Source organism: Fimicolochytrium jonesii (assembly GCF_025526975.1).
Source record: "Fimicolochytrium jonesii strain JEL569 chromosome Unknown EV422scaffold_12, whole genome shotgun sequence".
Taxonomy (NCBI): Eukaryota; Fungi; Chytridiomycota; class Chytridiomycetes; order Spizellomycetales; family Powellomycetaceae; genus Fimicolochytrium; species Fimicolochytrium jonesii.
In genome coordinates this window covers 551,336-568,872 of record NW_026515679.1, presented here as the reverse complement: position 1 = coordinate 568,872, position 17,537 = coordinate 551,336, and the positions used below count along the sequence as shown (strand labels likewise).

Genomic DNA, 17,537 nt, shown 5'->3' with positions numbered 1-17,537 from the left:
CTTGTCATCAGTCACAACACTGGCCCAAAAAACATGGCAGCAGTGGCAGCTTCACAAGCTTGCCAACAGTCACCATGCTAGAAGGGATCGCACGGATACCACCATCGCCGCCATGTAAGAGACGGAACGTCGGCTATATGTTCAGCAACGAGGCGCGCGAAGCAGCCGACAAACTGCCCGTGAATCAGATGAGGGTATGCATATTTGCCATGCAAACCGTTGGCCTTCACTCTGACAATCCTTATGCGCCGCTATTTCCCTCTTATAGTCGACCTTTGTACACTCGCTAGTAATGGCTTATGGGCTTCCGAAGGCTATGAAGTAGGTGGCACGAGCTCTTGTATCATGGAAGTCCCGATACTTACAGTTCCAAAAAGAATAATACGCCCGCACCAGGCGACGAGGGAAGAGCTTTGTACAGCCCATAGTGAAGAATTAGTTGGTGAGCTTCTGGCTAGCAGTGAGGTTGGACGAGTGCACCCTTGACAGAATTGCCCCCGTCAAATAGATTTTCTTCTGTCTGTCGAGGCAACGGACACTGAAGACGAGGCAACTCGAAGCCTGCGCGAGGACTTTGGACTTGAATAGTACGCGGCTTTGAATTAGTCTAAGGCGATCTTGATATCGGGTGTCTGACCCTCATCAGTGATTGCCCGGTCTTTCCTGGGCTATCTTCGTATGTGCAGTTGGTGGCGGGAGGGACGTTAGCAGCAGCTCGGGCTATCGTGGAGGGTCAAGTGGATATCGCCATACACTGGGATGGTGGGAGGTGCGTTTCCGTGATGTTCGGAGTAGACAGCACCAAGGGAGAAGGACTTAGATTTGACTTTTGCTTGACGAAGGCACCATGCAATCAGGTGAGATACCCAGAACCATCGAATAGGTCGACCCAACTCTCTGATTACACAGCCATCAGAACACGAGCATCAGGCTTCTGCTATGTAAACGACATCGTCCTCAGCATACTTGAACTCCAAAAAAAATATCGCCGCATCCTCTATCTCGACATCGACATCCACCACGGCGACGGCGTCGAAGCCGCATTCCTCTTCAGCCCACGAGTATTCACATGCTCGTTCCACAAGTACGATCAGGGCTTCTACCCAGGCACAGGGTCCCCAATGGTGCGCGGATCGGGAAAGGGGCTGCATCATACTTTGAATGTCCCGTTGAAATCGGGATTGCGAGGTCCGCTGTTTTTGCAGGTATTCCAGCGGATAGTGGATGGGATTATGGACGCGTACACCCCGGACTGTATTGTGTTGCAATGTGGAGCTGACGGCGCGCATTTGAACTTGAACGCGGCGGAGGAAGCGGGACATGGACAGCGGAATGATCGTGGGATGGGGTGGAATTTGGATCCGGGGACTTTTGGGGATGCCGTGGCCTACCTACGCGATCTCCCTTCCCGCGATGGAACGTCCTCAAGCCCACAACCGGCCATACCGCTCTTGATCCTCGGAGGCGGTGGGTACGTCAACACCATCACCGCGCGGTGTTGGGCCAAAGCGACTGCGGCTGCCATTGGCGACGTGAATCTGGTGAATGATGTGATTCCTGAGCATGCTTTGTGGCCGGAGTATGGACGTGATCCGGAGCTTGGGTGTCGTTTGGATGAGAATGAGGTTGATGGGTCCATTGGAGGGGTTTTGGAAGGTGCGCTGGCAAGCTTGGAGAGGCTGCGGGAGGCGAAATCGGGATTGCGGCGTTAGATGAACCCTCGTTTGAATCCCGGGCTTCCGAGCTTCGCCAGAGGTCTGTCTCATGTACATCCATTGGAGAGAGTTTCATCTAGTCCACTTCTCACCCGCCGCTCAGGCTCCCAATGACTCAATATAGTATAAAACTGCGCGCGGGATATGCGTCGCCCCAAGACAACCCCGACCATCGAAAACGGTAGAATCTCCGGATTTACCCCGGTCTTCGGAGGAGCGAAGGAGCATGGAAAGTTTTGCGCACCGCACGGAGGGGTCTCAGAGGGGAGGCCGAAGAGCGGGAGGGATAGGTTGGAAGACTAGAGGAAGGGCGGGGCAGTTATACGCCGGCCGGTTGCACTCCATCCCATTTCCCCCAATGCACCCTAGGAGCTCGACGAGACTGACTCGTTGTCGGTGACATGCTGGCGTACGGCAGGGCTTTGAAGGCACCAGGCGAACGAGCGAGGAGAAAAGTAGAAGACGGTCGGACAGAGAGGGACGCGGGCGGAGCATCTATGATACATCTATTTCTCGTCGCTTGCAAGGCATTTCCGAAGAGCGGGTCCGACATCAACAACGTCCGAAGACGCTTTTGGGATCTGGCAGTAGATTGAAATTCAATAGACGTAGACATTTGCAGAGTCGGCCTGTGAAGGTCGGAAGACCTCAACCACCTAACCTCGTTAGTCCGAACTTCGAAGCGATCTCTGACGGGCGAATGACAGCACGAGACGCGAAAACGAGAGCTCGGTAACTTCAACTTCGGTCCGAAAAACTCCTCTGACAGTGCATGCAGCGCACATCTCCTATCCCGCACCCATCTTGCACATGCACTCAACCAGGCAGGTATAGGTGAGCTTTCTGCATACACTTCTCATCTGGAGCTTAGTTGTTTCTTTGAGTCTGCTTCAGGGGAACGTCTATTTGTGATATCGATATGCGTTGGACAGCTCGCAATGTTCCCAGTCTGCTTGCTCGTGAATCATCGTGCAGTAAGAGTGGGAACTGGTGTTCTATAGATGTACATAGTAATGATGTTTCTTTGGAATACAATGATTAGCACCATATCTCTTCGCGCAATATCGTCTTTGAGCAACGTTATGGGCAACGTATTTTCTGGTCTTGCTGCATCTGGACTCTCATTGCCATGGCTGGTCCACAATGCGACGTCCCGATCGCCATGTAGCGTCGGAACGTCGCAAGTTGAGTTCTGCGAATCTCTGGCAGTGTATGATGCGCGAAGTAGGCCTTTGCTCGTTCTTATAAGTGTTTTGGAGTCGCTGGGAACTACTGTCTATGAACATGTCAGCTGGTGAGAAAAATCCCTTTCGCAACCTCTCAACTACATCGAGGGACAGCGCTTGACGTGTGCTAACTGCATATCCTCATAGCTTTCGATGATAAAAGAGTTCTCCTAGGGACTAACCTCTCAACTACATAGACCCGAGGGACAGCACTTGGCGTCTGAAGCACTTGTACTGATTGCATATCCTCATAGCTTTTGATGATGAAGGGGAGTTCGCACCACCGGAAAGGCCCTCGAGCATCCACGTTGATTGGGAGCAGGACCCTCCTCCAACGGATGTCACCACGGAGTATGGGTCTCCCCTCATTCCTGCGTTTCCTCTAAGCGATGGATACATCGTTGACGGGATCGAGAATTCCAGCGTAATACGTGATATGATCCAATAAATTACGTGACGACGGGGGAGCATGCGGCTCGCCTTCCTACTCAAGAATGATGCAGTATCAGCCCGCTCACTTCCGTGGCTTTCCTCTCTTCGATTTGACCCCCTTCTTCCCATCCTTCTCTTTCCGCTTCATATGCGGGTTGGCCTTTGTCCTCACTTTCGACACCCCGCTCTTCTTCAGCGCCGATCGTGGTTTCGCAGCAGCAGACTTCGCTTTTGGCGCATTCTTCTTCACGGTCACCTCCTTTTCCCCTCCTTCACCACCGTCCTCTTCCATCTCATCATCGTCATCTGTTTCGTGCCTCTCCTCCTCTTCGTCAGCGTCCTCTGGGTTCCAATCAGATATCGTTACGGTTGTTATCCGTGTCTCGCTGGGTATCGTTGCTACATCCACTGTCCGCTCCTTGTGTGCGTTGCTGTCTAGCGCCTGTTCTTGGGTCACTGCTTCGATCCGCTCCAAGTCGTCGACAATAAGGTGTCGTTTGTTCTGCAACGGAGGAAAGACGGTCAGGTCACTGGCATAGATGGTTAGTTACACAGATATTGATGGGTGACATACGTTTTCTTTGCGAAGCTCCCTCCTCTCTTCTTTCACACGAGCCTCGTGACGCTCAATGGCTGCTTTCTTCTTTTCGAGTTTGCGTTTATGGAAGCCGGTCAGGTAGTCTCTATTCTTAGCAAAATTTCCTTTCCTCAGTCCGGTGCTCCACACCTAATCCCGCCATATGTATGCACGACGCCTACCTCCGTGCGGAGTCGTCATAAACGACCTCAGCGATAGCCGGCGCTGGCCTTCCGTTCTTCCTGCCGGTCGTTTTTGCTACTGGTTTTTTACCCATTTTCGGTTCTCAGAAGGCCGGCGGCAAAGAAATGAAGCTTGGTGTCGATACTTTCTCCAGTTCCTGGTCTCACTGACACGACGAGCGGTGTACTGAAGGGATATTGGCGGTGTCTGCTGTCTTCAAATCCTGGAAGTCGATGCCAGTAATTTGCATGTCTTCGCAAGGAACGAACTGCTTGTGCGAAAAACGAGAATTTGAGCGACTGAAGAACACGCGCACGCGTAATGTCATTTGGGAGTCGTCTCAGTCGTGGCTTGGCTTGTCCCCCGCTTTTCCAGCCCTCATTCGTCCCATTCGTCCCACAGTTCGCCCAGGGAGTTCGTCCCATATCATCAAGCAAACTGAATATTCCGCTGGCAAATCAGGATGCCGCCCGTTCTGTGCTGTCCATATGTTCCATTATCTGTAACGCCCGTCCTTGAAGGGCACACGCTCGGCGGGCTTCGTGATGCTAGGCCTTGGGTAGGTGTGTTGTACGCTATGAACTGGCATAAGCACTGAACTTACTATGTGGGATGCCATCCCCTAGCGCATGAATCTAGTGGCTTATAGCCCGCGCAAGCATCGCATATATGTCGCCGTAGATCGCGAGATTCTCAGATATCGAATACCCCACCTCGCTGACAAGGCGAGCGAGACCCAACCGACAGGCAAACTGACCAACAAAACGGGCTCGGTGAGCGTTCATGATTGTGCTTAATGGGTGTGTGCGGCGCTGTCATTCCATATTTCATGCATACGCCCCACGCAAACCATGCATGTCATGAAGTCCGGCCGACTCTAAACTGGAGTCACCGTCGTCTCCCGTGATCTAGGAAGTTCATGCGATCATCAACGCAATACGGATAGGTGAAATCGGTCAAGACGAAGTACTGGTCGCAGCCGATGACGATGGCTACATCTACGTGTGGTTCACGGAGTATCCAGACCGTCCTGCGATCATCTTCCAGTATGGGTCCTACTCAGATGCCACGTTCTTTCCGCCATCCACTGATGTGATGCTGTTTTGTCTAAGGCACAAAGAATCTGCATGGGGTCTCGCCATACATGGCCCGTCCTATCTACTGGCCGCATCATCGAACTCACACACAATTATGGTCTGGAACCTGAGGGCAAGCACTAGTCAAAAAGATCGTTTAGAAGATGATCCGCTGGGAGGAGTCATGGAACGAGAGCTAGTGGGACATGAACACAATATTCCATCTATCGACTTCAGTAGCTGTGGCAAATTCTTGATATCCTGCTCCATTGGTGTGTACTGCGATGTGGCATGTTTGTGACTGACTCTCTGTACTGATGTGGCACCGCAGACTGTACGGTGAGAATCTGGAACGTGCATACCGGGCACACCATCTGCTCTCGTTTCTTCAACAACCAGTGGTAAGCCAACCATGTCTCTCTCACGACTTTCAATCAAGTTGCTCAAGTCCACGCATCACAGGTCATGGACTGCACGATTCATTTCCCCGGACTCGTTCAAACGTATACCCTCGCAAACACCGGACTGGTGCAACCCCTTCAAACGAAAACGAACCGAAATCGAGGTTGCGGTCTACAACCGGCTCGGAATAAACAGGTCGCAACCTGTGCCGATACAGTGTGCGAGTTCTGACGATATGCCACCGGTCGACGCAACAGATGATGGATTTGATACCGACGTGGATGAGGTGGAGATCTTTCATGGTGATCTTGATGGTGTTCTCGAGGAGGAGGAGTGGGGAGGGGCTGGCGAAGAGGGGGAACAAGGCTCTCCGAATACCGAGGAGGAGCCTGTCACGCAAACAACGGAGGCTCTGAACTCCGACGGTGCTGGTGAAGAGGGACAACAAGGATTGCCGACTAGCAGCGAGGATCCTGGCACGCATTCAATGGAAATGCCCAACACCACGGTGAGCGAGAGGCAGCAACATGACGAGATACTCATGGAGTTACTAGTCGCTCGGGATGTTACCGAGGGCGGAACATCTTCCGACGTTCTCCATGAACTGGATGACCTTTTCGACGAAGAGGTAGATTTTGACCACGGGCATGAAATCCGGTCGATGGGCTCTGCATACGAGGCTGCTGACAGTTTGGAGAACACGGAAGCGATGGATGAGGGGGTGCGCGAAGGAGAAGAAGCCGAGGAGCAAGATGATTTCCAAAGCGCTCAAGAAGGAAGCGACGAAGACCATTTCGAAAGCGCTCCTGAAGAGAGCGAGGCAGACGAAGACGAAGATTACATGAACTACGTGGACATGGATCACAACGTAGATGACGAGGACGACGACGACGATTACCATGGTTCAGATCCCTACCAACTAGACGACTGGCCAAACCCAAACCTCGCCCCCGCCTCCCCATCCTTCACCGATGATGCCGCCGACATGGTCGTCGCGCACCTCAACAGCTCCCTCCAATGGGACGAGTACGACTCCACCGACCCCCCCGACGACTACAACCACGACTTCGACTCGGACTCCCCCATCGACGCTGGCAACACCATCTACCTCCCTGAGACCGCCATCACCCTCCCCTTCCCCGACTCCGATTCCGACATCGAAACCCTCTTCCCCGACCCGCCCTTGATATACCGCCCCGTGCGGTGGTGGCGCCAACGTCGCAATGAGCCACCGCCCCCGCCGGTGCCGATCGTGACGACGCTGGATCGCACGGGCTTCCCGACGGATTTTGTGCTTTTCACGACGGTGGAGAATATGTATTTGTTGGATTCGAGGACGTTGAGGACGTGTCATGAGCAAAAGAGGCTTGTGAGTCGGTATGAGATTTGTGAGAATCATCCGACGTTGAATGCTATTGATCGTATGTGTGGTTGTGATATTTCTCTGACGTGATTGAGGCTCTGCAGAAGTCCTTTGCCCTGACCTTTTTCTCTTCGCTCACCGTATAGGGCTCTCTTTGGTGGAGTTCATCGACGATCTGGGCGTAGCCGTTGTTGCCAGCCAAAAGGGAAGCGCGGCCGTCGTCAGATTTATCAGGTGTGTGGCTTACCGGTATATCTCCATCCATCTCACATCGCTTATATGCCCTCCCTCCTCCCACCCTACTTTTAAAAAGATCAAACGCAAACAACGCCACCAGATACCTCCTGGTACGTCCCGCACCTCCACCAACATCCATGGAAAGTCATATATTGACCCTCTCTCTCATTATAGGTTGTAGAAGACATCCTCCCACAATGCATCCCACCCTTACGCCCACTTCTCGGCATGTTCGTCGTCAAGCATACCGAGCCGGGGTTACCGGCGCGGCATCATGTCAATATGCGTGAGTAATTGTTTTTTGTGTTGACTTTTGTCGATTGTTTGTGTGCTGATGCTTATTTTGGCAGTGTATATGGATGGCACACTCTGTGCGTACGAGATTAGGTCGTCGGTTGTTGCGAATCCCCTTGGGTTGGAGGGGTTGCGGTTGTGAGTTTTGGAATTCGTGGGAGGAGCCATTGGAGGGAATATGGGGCTTCAAGTTTTGAGAGTTTTGAAAGTTTTGGGGTAGTAAGTGATTTTGTATACCCTGAGCAATTAGGTCGCGCGCGAATGTAAGTCACATGTAGGGTTGGCCATTAGTAAAATGTGAGGTGGGGCTGGCATCGGACATGCATGTCAAGCGGATCTGCGATGGCAAAAGCATGTCAGAATGCTCTGTGGTAGCTGCCTCGAGGGGCCAATCATTCAGGACAACGGATGTTTCGTGCAGGAGACGCAGAAAGATCTTCTTCGTGCTTTCGAGTTCACCCACTACGAGAGCGCACCCGCCTAGCGAGCTAATCAATCACACCCATCCGAACCACAATAAGCTTGGGCGAAACCGATCACGAGCATATTCATCAATCGTCCAGATGCTTTGGATTTCGATTCTTTGATCGAGGGTCCAATGCCGTAGCATTAGGGCAGTACGCAATTGCCCTTCATATGTCATCAACGCGTGTTTGCAATATGTGTTTTTCCACAACCTCACAACCCCACAACCGTAATTACATCCAGCCATCTCAGTCCTCATCCATATCGTCTTGCAACGAGGCCTGGAGAATATAAAGCATAGTAAGTAAGGGAAAGATTCGCCCTCAATGATAAGATCAAAAAAAGCCCCACACGAACCTTCGCCGCCCGCTCAGCCTCCTCCAGCAATTCCTTCGGTACAAGCTCGTGTCGCAGAGTGGAGTCTTGTATCCAGCTGATTTCGAGCTCAAAGTCTTTGTCTTTGGCGTCGTCGTGGACGGTGTGGATACTATGAGCGCAAAAAAGAACCATGGGGTCGGAATGTGCTCTCGGTGTTCAAGGCTCTCGGTCGCTTTTCGCAACTTACATTCTAGCAGCCTCCAAGACAACCTCGCGGCATGTCAACTCTGTCAACTTCAGCTTTTCTATCTCCGTCTTTGCCACCTGTCTTCCCTTCCCAATGGCACATCCGTAAAATCCCTGTGATGAATGCATCCCATCAGTGCCGGCAACTCAAACATCAAAGTTGAGAGCGAAGTACATACGTAGTATATTCCCGAAGGCTCAATCATATACATCTGGGGTCCGCTCCTGTCAACAGTCGCGAGAATCGTGCTGACTCCGAACGGCCTGACGCTGGAGTACAGGGTGTATGCTTGCACATATTGGCCGAGACGGTCCGCGATCATCTGGAATACGCCATGTGAGCTTCATGGCGGCTGTGTCGTAAGGGAGGGCACCGAGTCGTCTCACCTTTCCGGGGATGGGCGTGCGATAGATGTCTCGGTAGTTCTGCGCCTCTTCCCGCACGCGGTTGACAAGATGCCTTGCGTCCGCCAAAAGTCCTGCGGTCGCCTATATCAAAACAAAACAAACCCATTCAGCTCCTTTTCTGGTCTCAACAATATCCCTTGATTCTCCCACTCGCCCACTCACAATTCCGATATGCATATCCGCCGTAGCAATCCGCCTATTCGACCCCGGAATCAGCAGCTTCGACTGCACAAGCTTCTCCACCGCCAGCACGACGCCATCCTTGCAGCGTAGGCCAATGCACGTGCTAGATGGTCGAGATCAAACCGAAGTTTGAGTTCACATAGCGAATGGGTGCAATGACGTTCGTGTCACTCCACTCACCCGCTGTTCTCGACGGCCTTCACGGCATACTCGACCTGGAAGATACGGCCGTCGGGAGAGTATGTTGAGGCTGATAAATCGTACTATGAAAGGAGAGGACGATGGGTGGTGAGACTGTGATCTTCAAAGTTGTTTGCTCCAAGAGCGGGTGACGGAAATGGGAAGCTGCTGGGCATACATACTCCGGTACCAATTGAGGTCATTGTGGCAGTCACTAGGGAAAGCTCTGCGGTGGATAAGGATGCAGGATGTCTGGCGGGTTGTGCTTGGGAAACGTGGGAATCCGGACTGGTGATGAGGGGGTTGCCGAGTCCAAACGGGGTCTTCCCGCTGTGGCTCTTGTGGCTCCCTCACTGTGAGAAACGCGTCTACTGCCTCAAGTCAGTCGCACAATAACGGGTGCTGTCACTCATACGCGTCTCCTTTCTTCCCCAGCCCCCTTGTCCCGTGGAAATACCAAACAGGATTGCTTATTTCCATAAACCTTGGTGGTTTCCAAGTTTGTGTTTTGGAAAGAAGACACTTGATATCCGTGTGCGCAACCGCAAGGATAACGTGATACGTACAATGATGGTATCGCACACCTCTCGTATAATCTCCCTGAGCTCCACGGAGCTGGAAACGAACTGACTTTTCGACCCGATGTCCATCAAGAAAAGAATCGAGCGAGAAACTCCCTCGGTTTCCGTAGGGCCCGCCTATTTTTGTCAATTGTGCGATGGACAACCGTCGTGAAGTGGTATTAAGTTCATATTTCCGTCTCGGGCGGTGGTGCTCAAAGGATAGCTTTAGCAGAGAACAACGCCGTCCGGGTTGAGGGAGACGATATGCACCCCGCGAACATCGGCATCGCTGCCCGCCAATGCGTCACGTAGCTTATGCGGGATGTAGATAAAATACACGCACAGAAATGCGACGCACAGCCATTGTTTCCAGCTGTTCTTGGTGGCTTTTATGAGGAGGTCGGAGTCGTTTGGGTATGTTCGGCTGGCGGCCTGTTGTGTCTCCCCGAGGAGAGGAGTGTCTTCTGTTTGGAGGTGCTGGTCGCCGTCGTCGACTTGGACTGCTGCCGAAGCGTCGGCTGGTTGCACGGTGGTAGCCATGTTGCTGACTGGTTTGTCGCTGGCTGGCTTTACGGGAGGACGTGAAACGAAAGTTGAGAAGGATATTTGCTTCTGTAAAACATATACTGCTTTAGAAACGTGAGAACGTGGCATTATGGGCAGTTGGGAAATGCTCTCCGGACCGAAGGGCGAGAGAAACGAGGAGGAGAAAGGCAAAGGCAAGGGGCCTATGTCAGCAAACAGGATAAAACACAACGTTACTAACAGGCTCCTCCTCAAACTGTTTGATCACTTGAGCTCGCAATCTTGCCGGCATCATCGCCATCCCTCTCATCTCCATATACGCGATTCAACCCCCTCTTGCTTTCGCTAATATGTCCTCTCGGCTGCAGCAACCCGACTCCCGCACGGAGGAACAAAAAATGCTCGCCGGCGACCTCTACCTCGCCAGCGACCCAGCCCTCCTCGCCAAGCGCAACACCGCCCTCCGTCTCTGCAAGAAGTTCAACGATTCCGACCCCGAAGATGCAGCCGGGTTGAAGGCGATACTTGATCAGCTGTGTGGAGGGATTGGGAAGGATGTAGTGATTTTGCCACCTGTGCGGATGGACTATGTGGGTGAGGGTGCCGCGGAATAGTAATGGGGCAAGGAATTCGTGGATGGGGTTGGATTGATCTGCGTCGTGTTGCTTGTTGTAGGGATGCAATACGTATATAGGCGAACGGGTCTTTATGGTGAGCTGCTGAGCGTTTCTGGCTTCAAACTACCAACTCCTGGTTTTCGCCAGCGATGGACACCAACGTCTGATACCCAACTTCTTTGCGCAGAACTTTGGTGCGGTGATTCTTGATACCTGCCGCGTAACGATTGGGAACGACGTGTAAGGACACTTGCTGTGGTTTACAATGTGGCCTAGCGACGCGATGGTCCCTAGTCGAACGCTCCCACTCACGACGCGGACGATGGCATTTGCTGATGGACGTGACACTGAACTTGCAGGCTGTTTGGGCCAAATGTGTCGCTGCTATCTGCGACGCATCCCGTTGGTAAGTAGGACAACATGCATCCTTTAATCCCAGCTGCAACCCGCTAATATTTGAAGTATTCTTACAGACCCCGCCGTACGCCGCAACTGGGGTCCCGAGCTCGGCAAACCCATCACGGTAAGATTCCCAACATCCCCACTCACTCGAAATCATACTCACCCACCTCCCCCAGATCGGCAACGACGTCTGGTTCGGCGGCAATGTGATCGTATGCCCGGGTGTCACGATCGGCAACGGCGTCACGGTGGGCGCTGGCAGTGTCGTAACGAAGGATGTGGAGGCGTATACTGTGGTTGCGGGTAATCCGGCGAGGGTTATCAAGAGGTTGCCGAGGCCTGATGGGGAGTGAGGTGAGGATGAATTGGGGAGTGGATGCAGATTAGCTGCTTGCGACGCATGGTTGGACTCTTCAAAACCTGTGTAGCGGGGTAGAGTTTCGGCGTAGATGCCACTGGACGTTTTGGACTGCGAGATTTGGGCGTATGATGGGAACGTCGAGGCAATTGTTGGACAATGAAATCATATGGACCTCGAATGAGTAGTATCGATGGCATTTTCCAAACCGATCCGGTACGCCGTCCATCTCAGCAAACATGCACAGGCGCCTTAGCAGCCACCCTCTCTCCCCCACCCAAATCAATCACCAGCGTCCTATAAAACACCTCTAACATCTGCTGAAAGCACAACCCGGTCAACACCGCATCATACCGGCCCTTCGACGATGTGTCCCTAATATACGCATGCTGGGCATGATGAAACTCGCACCACGTCACGACCACGTTCGCGTCCTCCAAGGTAGCGCGGATGAGGTCCCGCCCTGCCCGCGGGATGTGCGTGTCTTGCTTGCCGAGGAGGATGAGGAGTTCGGCGTGGGAGAGGGCGCCGGAACGGACGAGGGTGAGCGAGTCTTTGGTGACGGTATCGCCGGCGGGGATGGTGCCCAGGGTGCTGCTGTGGATGTCGGTGGGGAAGAAACAGACGGCGGCGGTTACACGCTTGTCGAAGGCCGTCTGTGGAGTGGTCTGAGTTTGAGATGCTGCACGTACGAACTCCCATCTTTCCTTGCGGTACATACCCTAAAAGCCAAATGCCCCCCCAAACACATCCCCGTCGTCCCAATCCTCCCCGTACACCGCTCTAACCCCCCTAGCCAATCCACCACCACCCTCGCATCCTCATCATACGCCCTCAACTCCTTCTTCACCTTCAACTCATTTCCCCTATCTGTCCCCTTCACATCATACGCCAGCGGCTCAGGCCCTTCAAACTCGTGGTAGACGCTCGGGCACGCGACGATGTACCCGTGGGCGGCGATCTGGGAGGCGAAGCGGGCGACGGGGCCAGTGACTTGGTAGATCTCGGACCAGACTATGACGGCGGGAAAGCGCGCGGTGGGGTGGGAGGGGAGGGAGGGCTCGGTGATGAAGACGCGGATGGGGGTTGTGGAGGTGGGCAGGTCGATTGGGTAGGTCTCTTTCAGGAGCATGGTGGGCGATGTTCTGCGTTTGTGAAACAATTGGGAACGTGAGGAATCATGTGGGGAATGGGGCTAATTGGGGGCTACTGGAGTGGAGGTAAGTTCACACGGAAAAGCAGACTCTTGAACTTCGCGAACAAACGTCTCCAACAACCGCTATCGACTGATCAAGCTCATCGTCGCCGCCGTTGCCAGACGTCATCCACCCGCTTTGCACACACCAGAGCTTCCGTGAGCATTGGCCGCATTGCTGGAGCTCCGGAGAACCCGAAGAGGCGTTCAGCACTGGATGGATTTGTTACATGGAGCAGACGTCTGAGCGCTCAAGGGCTGGTTTTCAACTCGATGGTCAAGACAGGGCATTCTTACGATGTACAAATTATATATTGAAAGAATGTACTGTATATTACAGGATCGCAAGGCTTTGACAATATTATAGCAGATAGGAGTTTTCGACGAGTACAAGTTAGTGCTAACCCCTCTGGATTCCCTCTCGAAAGAGGTTTGTGGGCTTGGGACCACCGTAGGCTCATTAGTTAGCCGATTGACAATAGTACAATCGCCTAACGTATTTGAAGAACGGCGAAAAGCAAATGCACGTACCTCTATCGTTTTCTCATAGCGGCCGCAATCCTCCACACAATCCTCCACATAGTTCGATGGTAAAACCAGCATTCCACCCCAACCGGCCATCACGACCAAGGGACGATGCGACGGGATGTCCAACCCGCTGCGAAGGGTCTAGATTTCTCTTAACCAGCGACCACATCGCCCCTGCTCTTGTTCCTTCCAGAGCACCGAAGCCCGACCCAACGTGGTCAACTCCAAGGGTACTAATGGATAGCCGGAAGTGGTGAAAGCTGGTTGAAGAAAAGTTGAGAGGGCATGCGGATGAGGGTGCTCTTTTATATTCCTGCGCTGCTTGCTTGCCGCGCGCGTTCGCTTACGCTCGTTTGCCCCTGGGCCCAGCCCTGGGCCCGCGAAGGGACGCAAACTCAGAGACACCGCTGAGACACCGACAGGGGAACAAGGGTACAGCCAAGGGTACAGTATTACACGTCCGGGAAGGCCCGCTGCCACCACTATCGAGAAGCACAGGGCCCTTTTTAGCGAGTACTGTACTGTTACTCCGTCCTGTAGTCCCCTGTGGCTGCTTCGTCGTTTGTCCCCACATATCCTCGCAACCATGGCCTTCAACGAACACATAACCCACGTCACCGCCCTCAAAAAGTACAAAAACCATTCCTCAGCCCTCCACATCCTCCACCGCATCGCCTCCCTCGTCAAACCTCTCATGCGCGCCCACAACTTCCACGTCAAAACCCTGCGCGAATTCTTCCCCACCCAACCCAACCTCCTCGGGCTCAACGTCAACCGCGGCCTCGAAATCCGAATCCGATTGCGACCGGCGCGCGACCCGGACTCGTTCTACGATATGGTTTTCGTGCTGGGGACCATGTTGCATGAGCTGACGCATATCGTGCGCGGGCCGCATGACGCGAAGTTTTATCAGTTTCTGGATGGGTTGAATAAGGAGTATGATGAGTTGGTGGCGAAGGGGTGGAAGGGGGATGGGTTCTTTGCGCCGGGGAAGCGGGTTGGGCAGGGTGTTGGACATGACTTGCCACCGCATTTGGCGAGACAGAAGGCTATGGAGGCTGCTGAGAAGCGGAGGAAGATTAACGAGGTCATGATCCCCGCTGGCGGCCGGCGACTTGGGGGCTCCGAGGGCGTGCCGCTGAAAGAGCTAGGGCTGTCGCCAGCCCAGGCGGCGGCGATGGCGGCGGAACGGAGGGCGAAGGATGCGATATGGTGTGGGAACGCGCAGCATGGATCGGAGAAGGAGGGCGATGCGGGTGGGAAGGCGGATGAAGGGGATTATGTTGAGGAGGATGTCGGGGATGGGAGCGCGGTGAATGCGACAACCCCGGCTGCGAATGAGCCTATCTGGGTGTTGGATGACGATGAAGATGTACCGCCTCGTTTGGAAACCTCGAGCTCACGGGATACGAAAGAGGCAGCCGGTACCTACAAACCTCCGCCGAAAAGCGTATGGACGGAACCAATATGGATCGACGACGAGAATGACGATACAGGACCACAAATCAAAGGAGAATCGTCAGCCAACACGTCGACCGATAAGGACCGGAAACGGCCGCGGAACTCTTCCATCGCTTCTGGCCAGCATCATACCCGCACAGCATCCGCAGACACCCAGTGGCCATGTCCGCTCTGCACCCTTCTCAATCGGCCAATGGTCCTGCAATGCGAGGCATGCGCGACTAACCGGCCGGAAACACCGCCGCCTAAACGCTCCAAAGGGATGGAAAGGGAAGTATCGCGAACGGAAGTGGAGGGATGGGCTTGTTCACGATGCACGTTTATTAACTCCGAGATGTTTCGGATGTGTTCTGCTTGTGAATATCTGCGGCAGGCGTGATCACAGCCCTTATCGGATGGGCATTTGGCCCGTATATATACCCCTGGCTTTGCCTACCATAATTTTTTTTTTGGGTTATCCTTTCTGTACCCGTACACGTATCAGGCAGTACAGTACCTTCTCGATAGCATAAACTTCCCTAGTGTCGTGGCTGGTGTCTATGAACAATAAATGCACAATCGCAAAACCAGGATGATCTCTATTTCAGATGAAGGATTCAGAATTCGACTCCAAGCACACATGCACAAAACTACGTATGTAAACGATGTACACACATCCTACGCCACGGTAACCCCCTTAACTGCAAAAGGGGAGAGACCATACGCTGCGTTGTCACCCCATTACCGTCCTCCACGGCCAAGCCGATACCAGCCTACTCAATCTTGTTGTCGATATAATCCTTAATGAACGCGTACAGCCGCTGATTCGAGCGAACATCGATGAAGTTCTCGCGAATCTTCTTTCGCATCTTGATGATGTTTTCTGCAATCTCGGCTTCTGAGGAGTCCTTTGTGGCGATGAGGTAGGCGCACATTATGAATTCGATTGGCTGGGGGAGGTGACACAGTAAGTGTTGCGGACACCATAAACTGACAGACAGCTAAGTACTCACCGCCATCTTAGTAGGCGTTGTCCACACATCGGGATACTTCTTGATAAAGTTTGTGAAAATGTCCAACACGCTCTTGAGCAAGATCTGGTCCTTCTCCTCCACATCCTCCCTCTTGCTCAGCTTTGTTTCCAGTTCTTTGGCGGAGCAGATTTTCCGGGGCTTTTCCACGACCGTGAGGTAGACTTGGAGGAGAATTTGAAAGGATACTTTGCGTTTCGAGTCCACCATTGAGCAGAGGTCTTTGAAGGTCTGGGAAGAGACAGCACGATGCGGAAAGAATCAGAAATGTGATTAGGATACTGGAGAAGTGAAGGGTGCTGGAGCGATACGCACGTCCATGAGCTCTCGTACAAAGTCAGCCAGCGGGCCCGGGTTCGCAAACAACTTCTCGGCTGTGCTCAGAGCCATGCCTAACGATGTAATTGAGGTTGTGAGATACACCATTGAACCCCGAGTCCTTCAAAAGCGATAACGCAAGAGTTTACCGAGTTGTACTCTGCGGAAGATCTCCTGCTCCTGTTCCTCGCTCAGTTGGCGGTACTCCACGCACGTCAGTATTTTACTTTTGAACTCCTTCCGTTCCAGCTCGGTCATGACCCGGTTTTTTGCTCCGACCCTCGTCCGATGCGAGAACCAGATTCTCATTCCGTCGGCCGAGTCGATCTGCGGTATCCTGTTGTGCATGAAGCTGGAGGTGGTATTCAGCTTCTACGGTGGAGGAGCTGTAACCTTCGGGGGTAAACAGGCACATACTTGTGTATGGAGGTCAAACGCTGCTTCCCATCGATGGCCATCCTGATGTCATGTTCTGCGAGGGGATTCTCCCTGGAAGGCATCTTAGCATCAAGCACTCAGCTGCTCCACAGCCTTATGTCCCTGCACTCACCGTATTGAGAAGATCGCGGGGGGAACATAGTAGTTCTTTACGAGTGCTGCAACATCACATCAATGGCTTTATTAGGATGCGTCAGAGGTCCGCAGACAGTGTGCGGCCCACTTACAATCTATCAGATGCCCTTGCTTCCCGTCTGATTACGGCAAGGGTTCAGTGTCGCCTTCCTCAGCGATTCATTCAATCAAACAAAGCCCTATACCGTTCCAAACAACTTCTCTCTGCAGAAGCGGGAACCCGTCGGTCAGAGGTTAGAGGTTGGAATGTGACCTCACGGTATGCAGACTGCCACGAACCTGATAAGGCGCTTCTAAATCGATAATGCCAGCTTCCATAAAATCTGTGGACGAAACACCCGGTCAGCTGTCCAACTGAGCGCTCAAGTGTGACATTCTGCAAGGCATTGGGTGGCACCGACTGAATAGTTTCTCGAACTCGATATTGTAAGTGACTGGAGCTCTGAGGGCCGCGAGGTTTCTAGCGGCGCGCTGAGTCCGTTCATAGTCGTAGTCGTCGTCGTCGTCGTTAGCGAGGAAGTCCTGGTCGTCCATGGGGTGCGAAAGAAGTCTGTTTTTTGCACTTTCAATGACCGAGCAGAAAGCAGGGAAAGAAGCGAGTTGGAAAAGCAAGCGAGATTCCGGGGAGACGCGCCTGTAAGCACAAGACATCCATTTCACTCAGCATTTCTCTCAGAATTCT

At 53.1% G+C, this 17,537-nt stretch overlaps 8 protein-coding genes across 8 annotated transcripts; 4 read left to right on the top strand and 4 right to left on the bottom strand.

Moving 5' to 3' along the window:
- Positions 1-74: 74 nt before the first annotated feature.
- On the top strand, positions 75-1,712 carry EV422DRAFT_496516 (uncharacterized protein; the record flags this gene model as incomplete). Its single annotated transcript, XM_053067880.1, has 5 exons — positions 75-194; positions 269-321; positions 378-460; positions 613-784; positions 917-1,712. 5 exons carry the CDS (start codon positions 75-77, stop codon positions 1,710-1,712), a joined length of 1,224 nt encoding a protein of 407 aa, XP_052925509.1.
- A 1,743-nt stretch (positions 1,713-3,455) lies between these two features.
- Positions 3,456-4,227, bottom strand: EV422DRAFT_567712 (nucleolar protein 12-domain-containing protein; the record flags this gene model as incomplete). The annotated part of the gene is made up of 3 exons (XM_053072572.1): positions 3,456-3,875; positions 3,948-4,056; positions 4,133-4,227. The coding sequence occupies 3 exons, from the start codon at positions 4,225-4,227 to the stop codon at positions 3,456-3,458; spliced, it is 624 nt and encodes a 207-aa protein (XP_052925508.1).
- Positions 4,228-4,434: 207 nt separating this feature from the next.
- EV422DRAFT_578648 (uncharacterized protein) lies at positions 4,435-7,989 on the top strand (the record flags this gene model as incomplete). Its single annotated transcript, XM_053073291.1, has 12 exons — positions 4,435-4,692; positions 4,760-4,906; positions 5,046-5,481; positions 5,541-5,610; positions 5,672-7,032; positions 7,121-7,208; positions 7,288-7,321; positions 7,386-7,497; positions 7,562-7,643; positions 7,697-7,724; positions 7,756-7,768; positions 7,838-7,989. Exons 1-12 carry the CDS (start codon positions 4,597-4,599, stop codon positions 7,987-7,989), a joined length of 2,619 nt encoding a protein of 872 aa, XP_052925507.1. The 5' UTR covers positions 4,435-4,596.
- A 166-nt stretch (positions 7,990-8,155) lies between these two features.
- On the bottom strand, positions 8,156-9,800 carry EV422DRAFT_64384 (nucleophile aminohydrolase). The gene is made up of 8 exons (XM_053074273.1): positions 9,488-9,800; positions 9,306-9,388; positions 9,105-9,228; positions 8,922-9,023; positions 8,714-8,857; positions 8,536-8,648; positions 8,328-8,457; positions 8,156-8,251 (listed from the first exon to the last, which is right to left on the bottom strand). Exons 1-8 carry the CDS (start codon positions 9,506-9,508, stop codon positions 8,219-8,221), a joined length of 750 nt encoding a protein of 249 aa, XP_052925506.1. The 5' UTR covers positions 9,509-9,800; the 3' UTR covers positions 8,156-8,218.
- Positions 9,801-10,612: 812 nt separating this feature from the next.
- On the top strand, positions 10,613-11,941 carry EV422DRAFT_64333 (sugar acetyltransferase). The gene is made up of 6 exons (XM_053074272.1): positions 10,613-10,983; positions 11,069-11,104; positions 11,198-11,250; positions 11,370-11,416; positions 11,484-11,527; positions 11,652-11,941. The coding sequence occupies exons 1-6, from the start codon at positions 10,744-10,746 to the stop codon at positions 11,763-11,765; spliced, it is 534 nt and encodes a 177-aa protein (XP_052925505.1). The 5' UTR covers positions 10,613-10,743; the 3' UTR covers positions 11,766-11,941.
- Position 11,942: 1 nt separating this feature from the next.
- Positions 11,943-13,227, bottom strand: EV422DRAFT_64451 (dienelactone hydrolase). Its single transcript, XM_053074274.1, has 3 exons — positions 13,115-13,227; positions 12,492-12,979; positions 11,943-12,426 (listed from the first exon to the last, which is right to left on the bottom strand). Exons 2-3 carry the CDS (start codon positions 12,900-12,902, stop codon positions 12,001-12,003), a joined length of 837 nt encoding a protein of 278 aa, XP_052925504.1. The 5' UTR covers positions 12,903-12,979; positions 13,115-13,227; the 3' UTR covers positions 11,943-12,000.
- Positions 13,228-13,861: 634 nt separating this feature from the next.
- EV422DRAFT_530280 (WLM domain-containing protein) lies at positions 13,862-15,519 on the top strand. The gene has a single exon (XM_053070380.1). The coding sequence runs from the start codon at positions 14,080-14,082 to the stop codon at positions 15,331-15,333; it is 1,254 nt and encodes a 417-aa protein (XP_052925503.1). The 5' UTR covers positions 13,862-14,079; the 3' UTR covers positions 15,334-15,519.
- EV422DRAFT_530278 (uncharacterized protein) lies at positions 15,520-17,488 on the bottom strand. Its single transcript, XM_053070379.1, has 10 exons — positions 17,257-17,488; positions 17,135-17,178; positions 17,041-17,059; positions 16,948-16,974; positions 16,833-16,878; positions 16,700-16,771; positions 16,432-16,634; positions 16,280-16,356; positions 15,947-16,195; positions 15,520-15,883 (listed from the first exon to the last, which is right to left on the bottom strand). Exons 1-10 carry the CDS (start codon positions 17,387-17,389, stop codon positions 15,707-15,709), a joined length of 1,047 nt encoding a protein of 348 aa, XP_052925502.1. The 5' UTR covers positions 17,390-17,488; the 3' UTR covers positions 15,520-15,706.
- Between the last annotated feature and the right edge of the window lie 49 nt (positions 17,489-17,537).

Bases quoted from the DNA above. Each gene is read 5' to 3' on its own strand.
- EV422DRAFT_64384 (XM_053074273.1), bottom strand. From the start codon at position 9,508: ATGACCTCAATTGGTACCGGA. The intron at 9,389-9,487 runs GTATGTATGCCC...CTCCTTTCATAG, and splicing joins TGACCTCAATTGGTACCGGA to TACGATTTATCAGCCTCAAC. The intron at 9,024-9,104 runs GTGAGTGGGCGA...GTTTTGATATAG, and splicing joins CGGATATGCATATCGGAATT to GCGACCGCAGGACTTTTGGC.
- EV422DRAFT_64451 (XM_053074274.1), bottom strand. From the start codon at position 12,902: ATGCTCCTGAAAGAGACCTACCCAATCGACCTGCCCACCTCCACAACC. The intron at 12,427-12,491 runs GTATGTACCGCA...ACCACTCCACAG, and splicing joins GGGGGCATTTGGCTTTTAGG to ACGGCCTTCGACAAGCGTGT.
- EV422DRAFT_530280 (XM_053070380.1), top strand. From the start codon at position 14,080: ATGGCCTTCAACGAACACATAACCCACGTCACCGCCCTCAAAAAGTAC.
- EV422DRAFT_64333 (XM_053074272.1), top strand. From the start codon at position 10,744: ATGTCCTCTCGGCTGCAGCAACCCGACTCCCGCACGGAGGAACAAAAA. The intron at 10,984-11,068 runs GTGGGTGAGGGT...TGCTTGTTGTAG, and splicing joins CACCTGTGCGGATGGACTAT to GGATGCAATACGTATATAGG. The intron at 11,528-11,651 runs ATCACGGTAAGA...ACGATCGGCAAC, and splicing joins GTCCCGAGCTCGGCAAACCC to GGCGTCACGGTGGGCGCTGG.
- EV422DRAFT_530278 (XM_053070379.1), bottom strand. From the start codon at position 17,389: ATGGACGACCAGGACTTCCTCGCTAACGACGACGACGACGACTACGAC. The intron at 16,635-16,699 runs GTATGTGCCTGT...TACCACCTCCAG, and splicing joins CGTTTGACCTCCATACACAA to CTTCATGCACAACAGGATAC. The intron at 16,357-16,431 runs GTAAACTCTTGC...TTACATCGTTAG, and splicing joins CTTCCGCAGAGTACAACTCG to GCATGGCTCTGAGCACAGCC.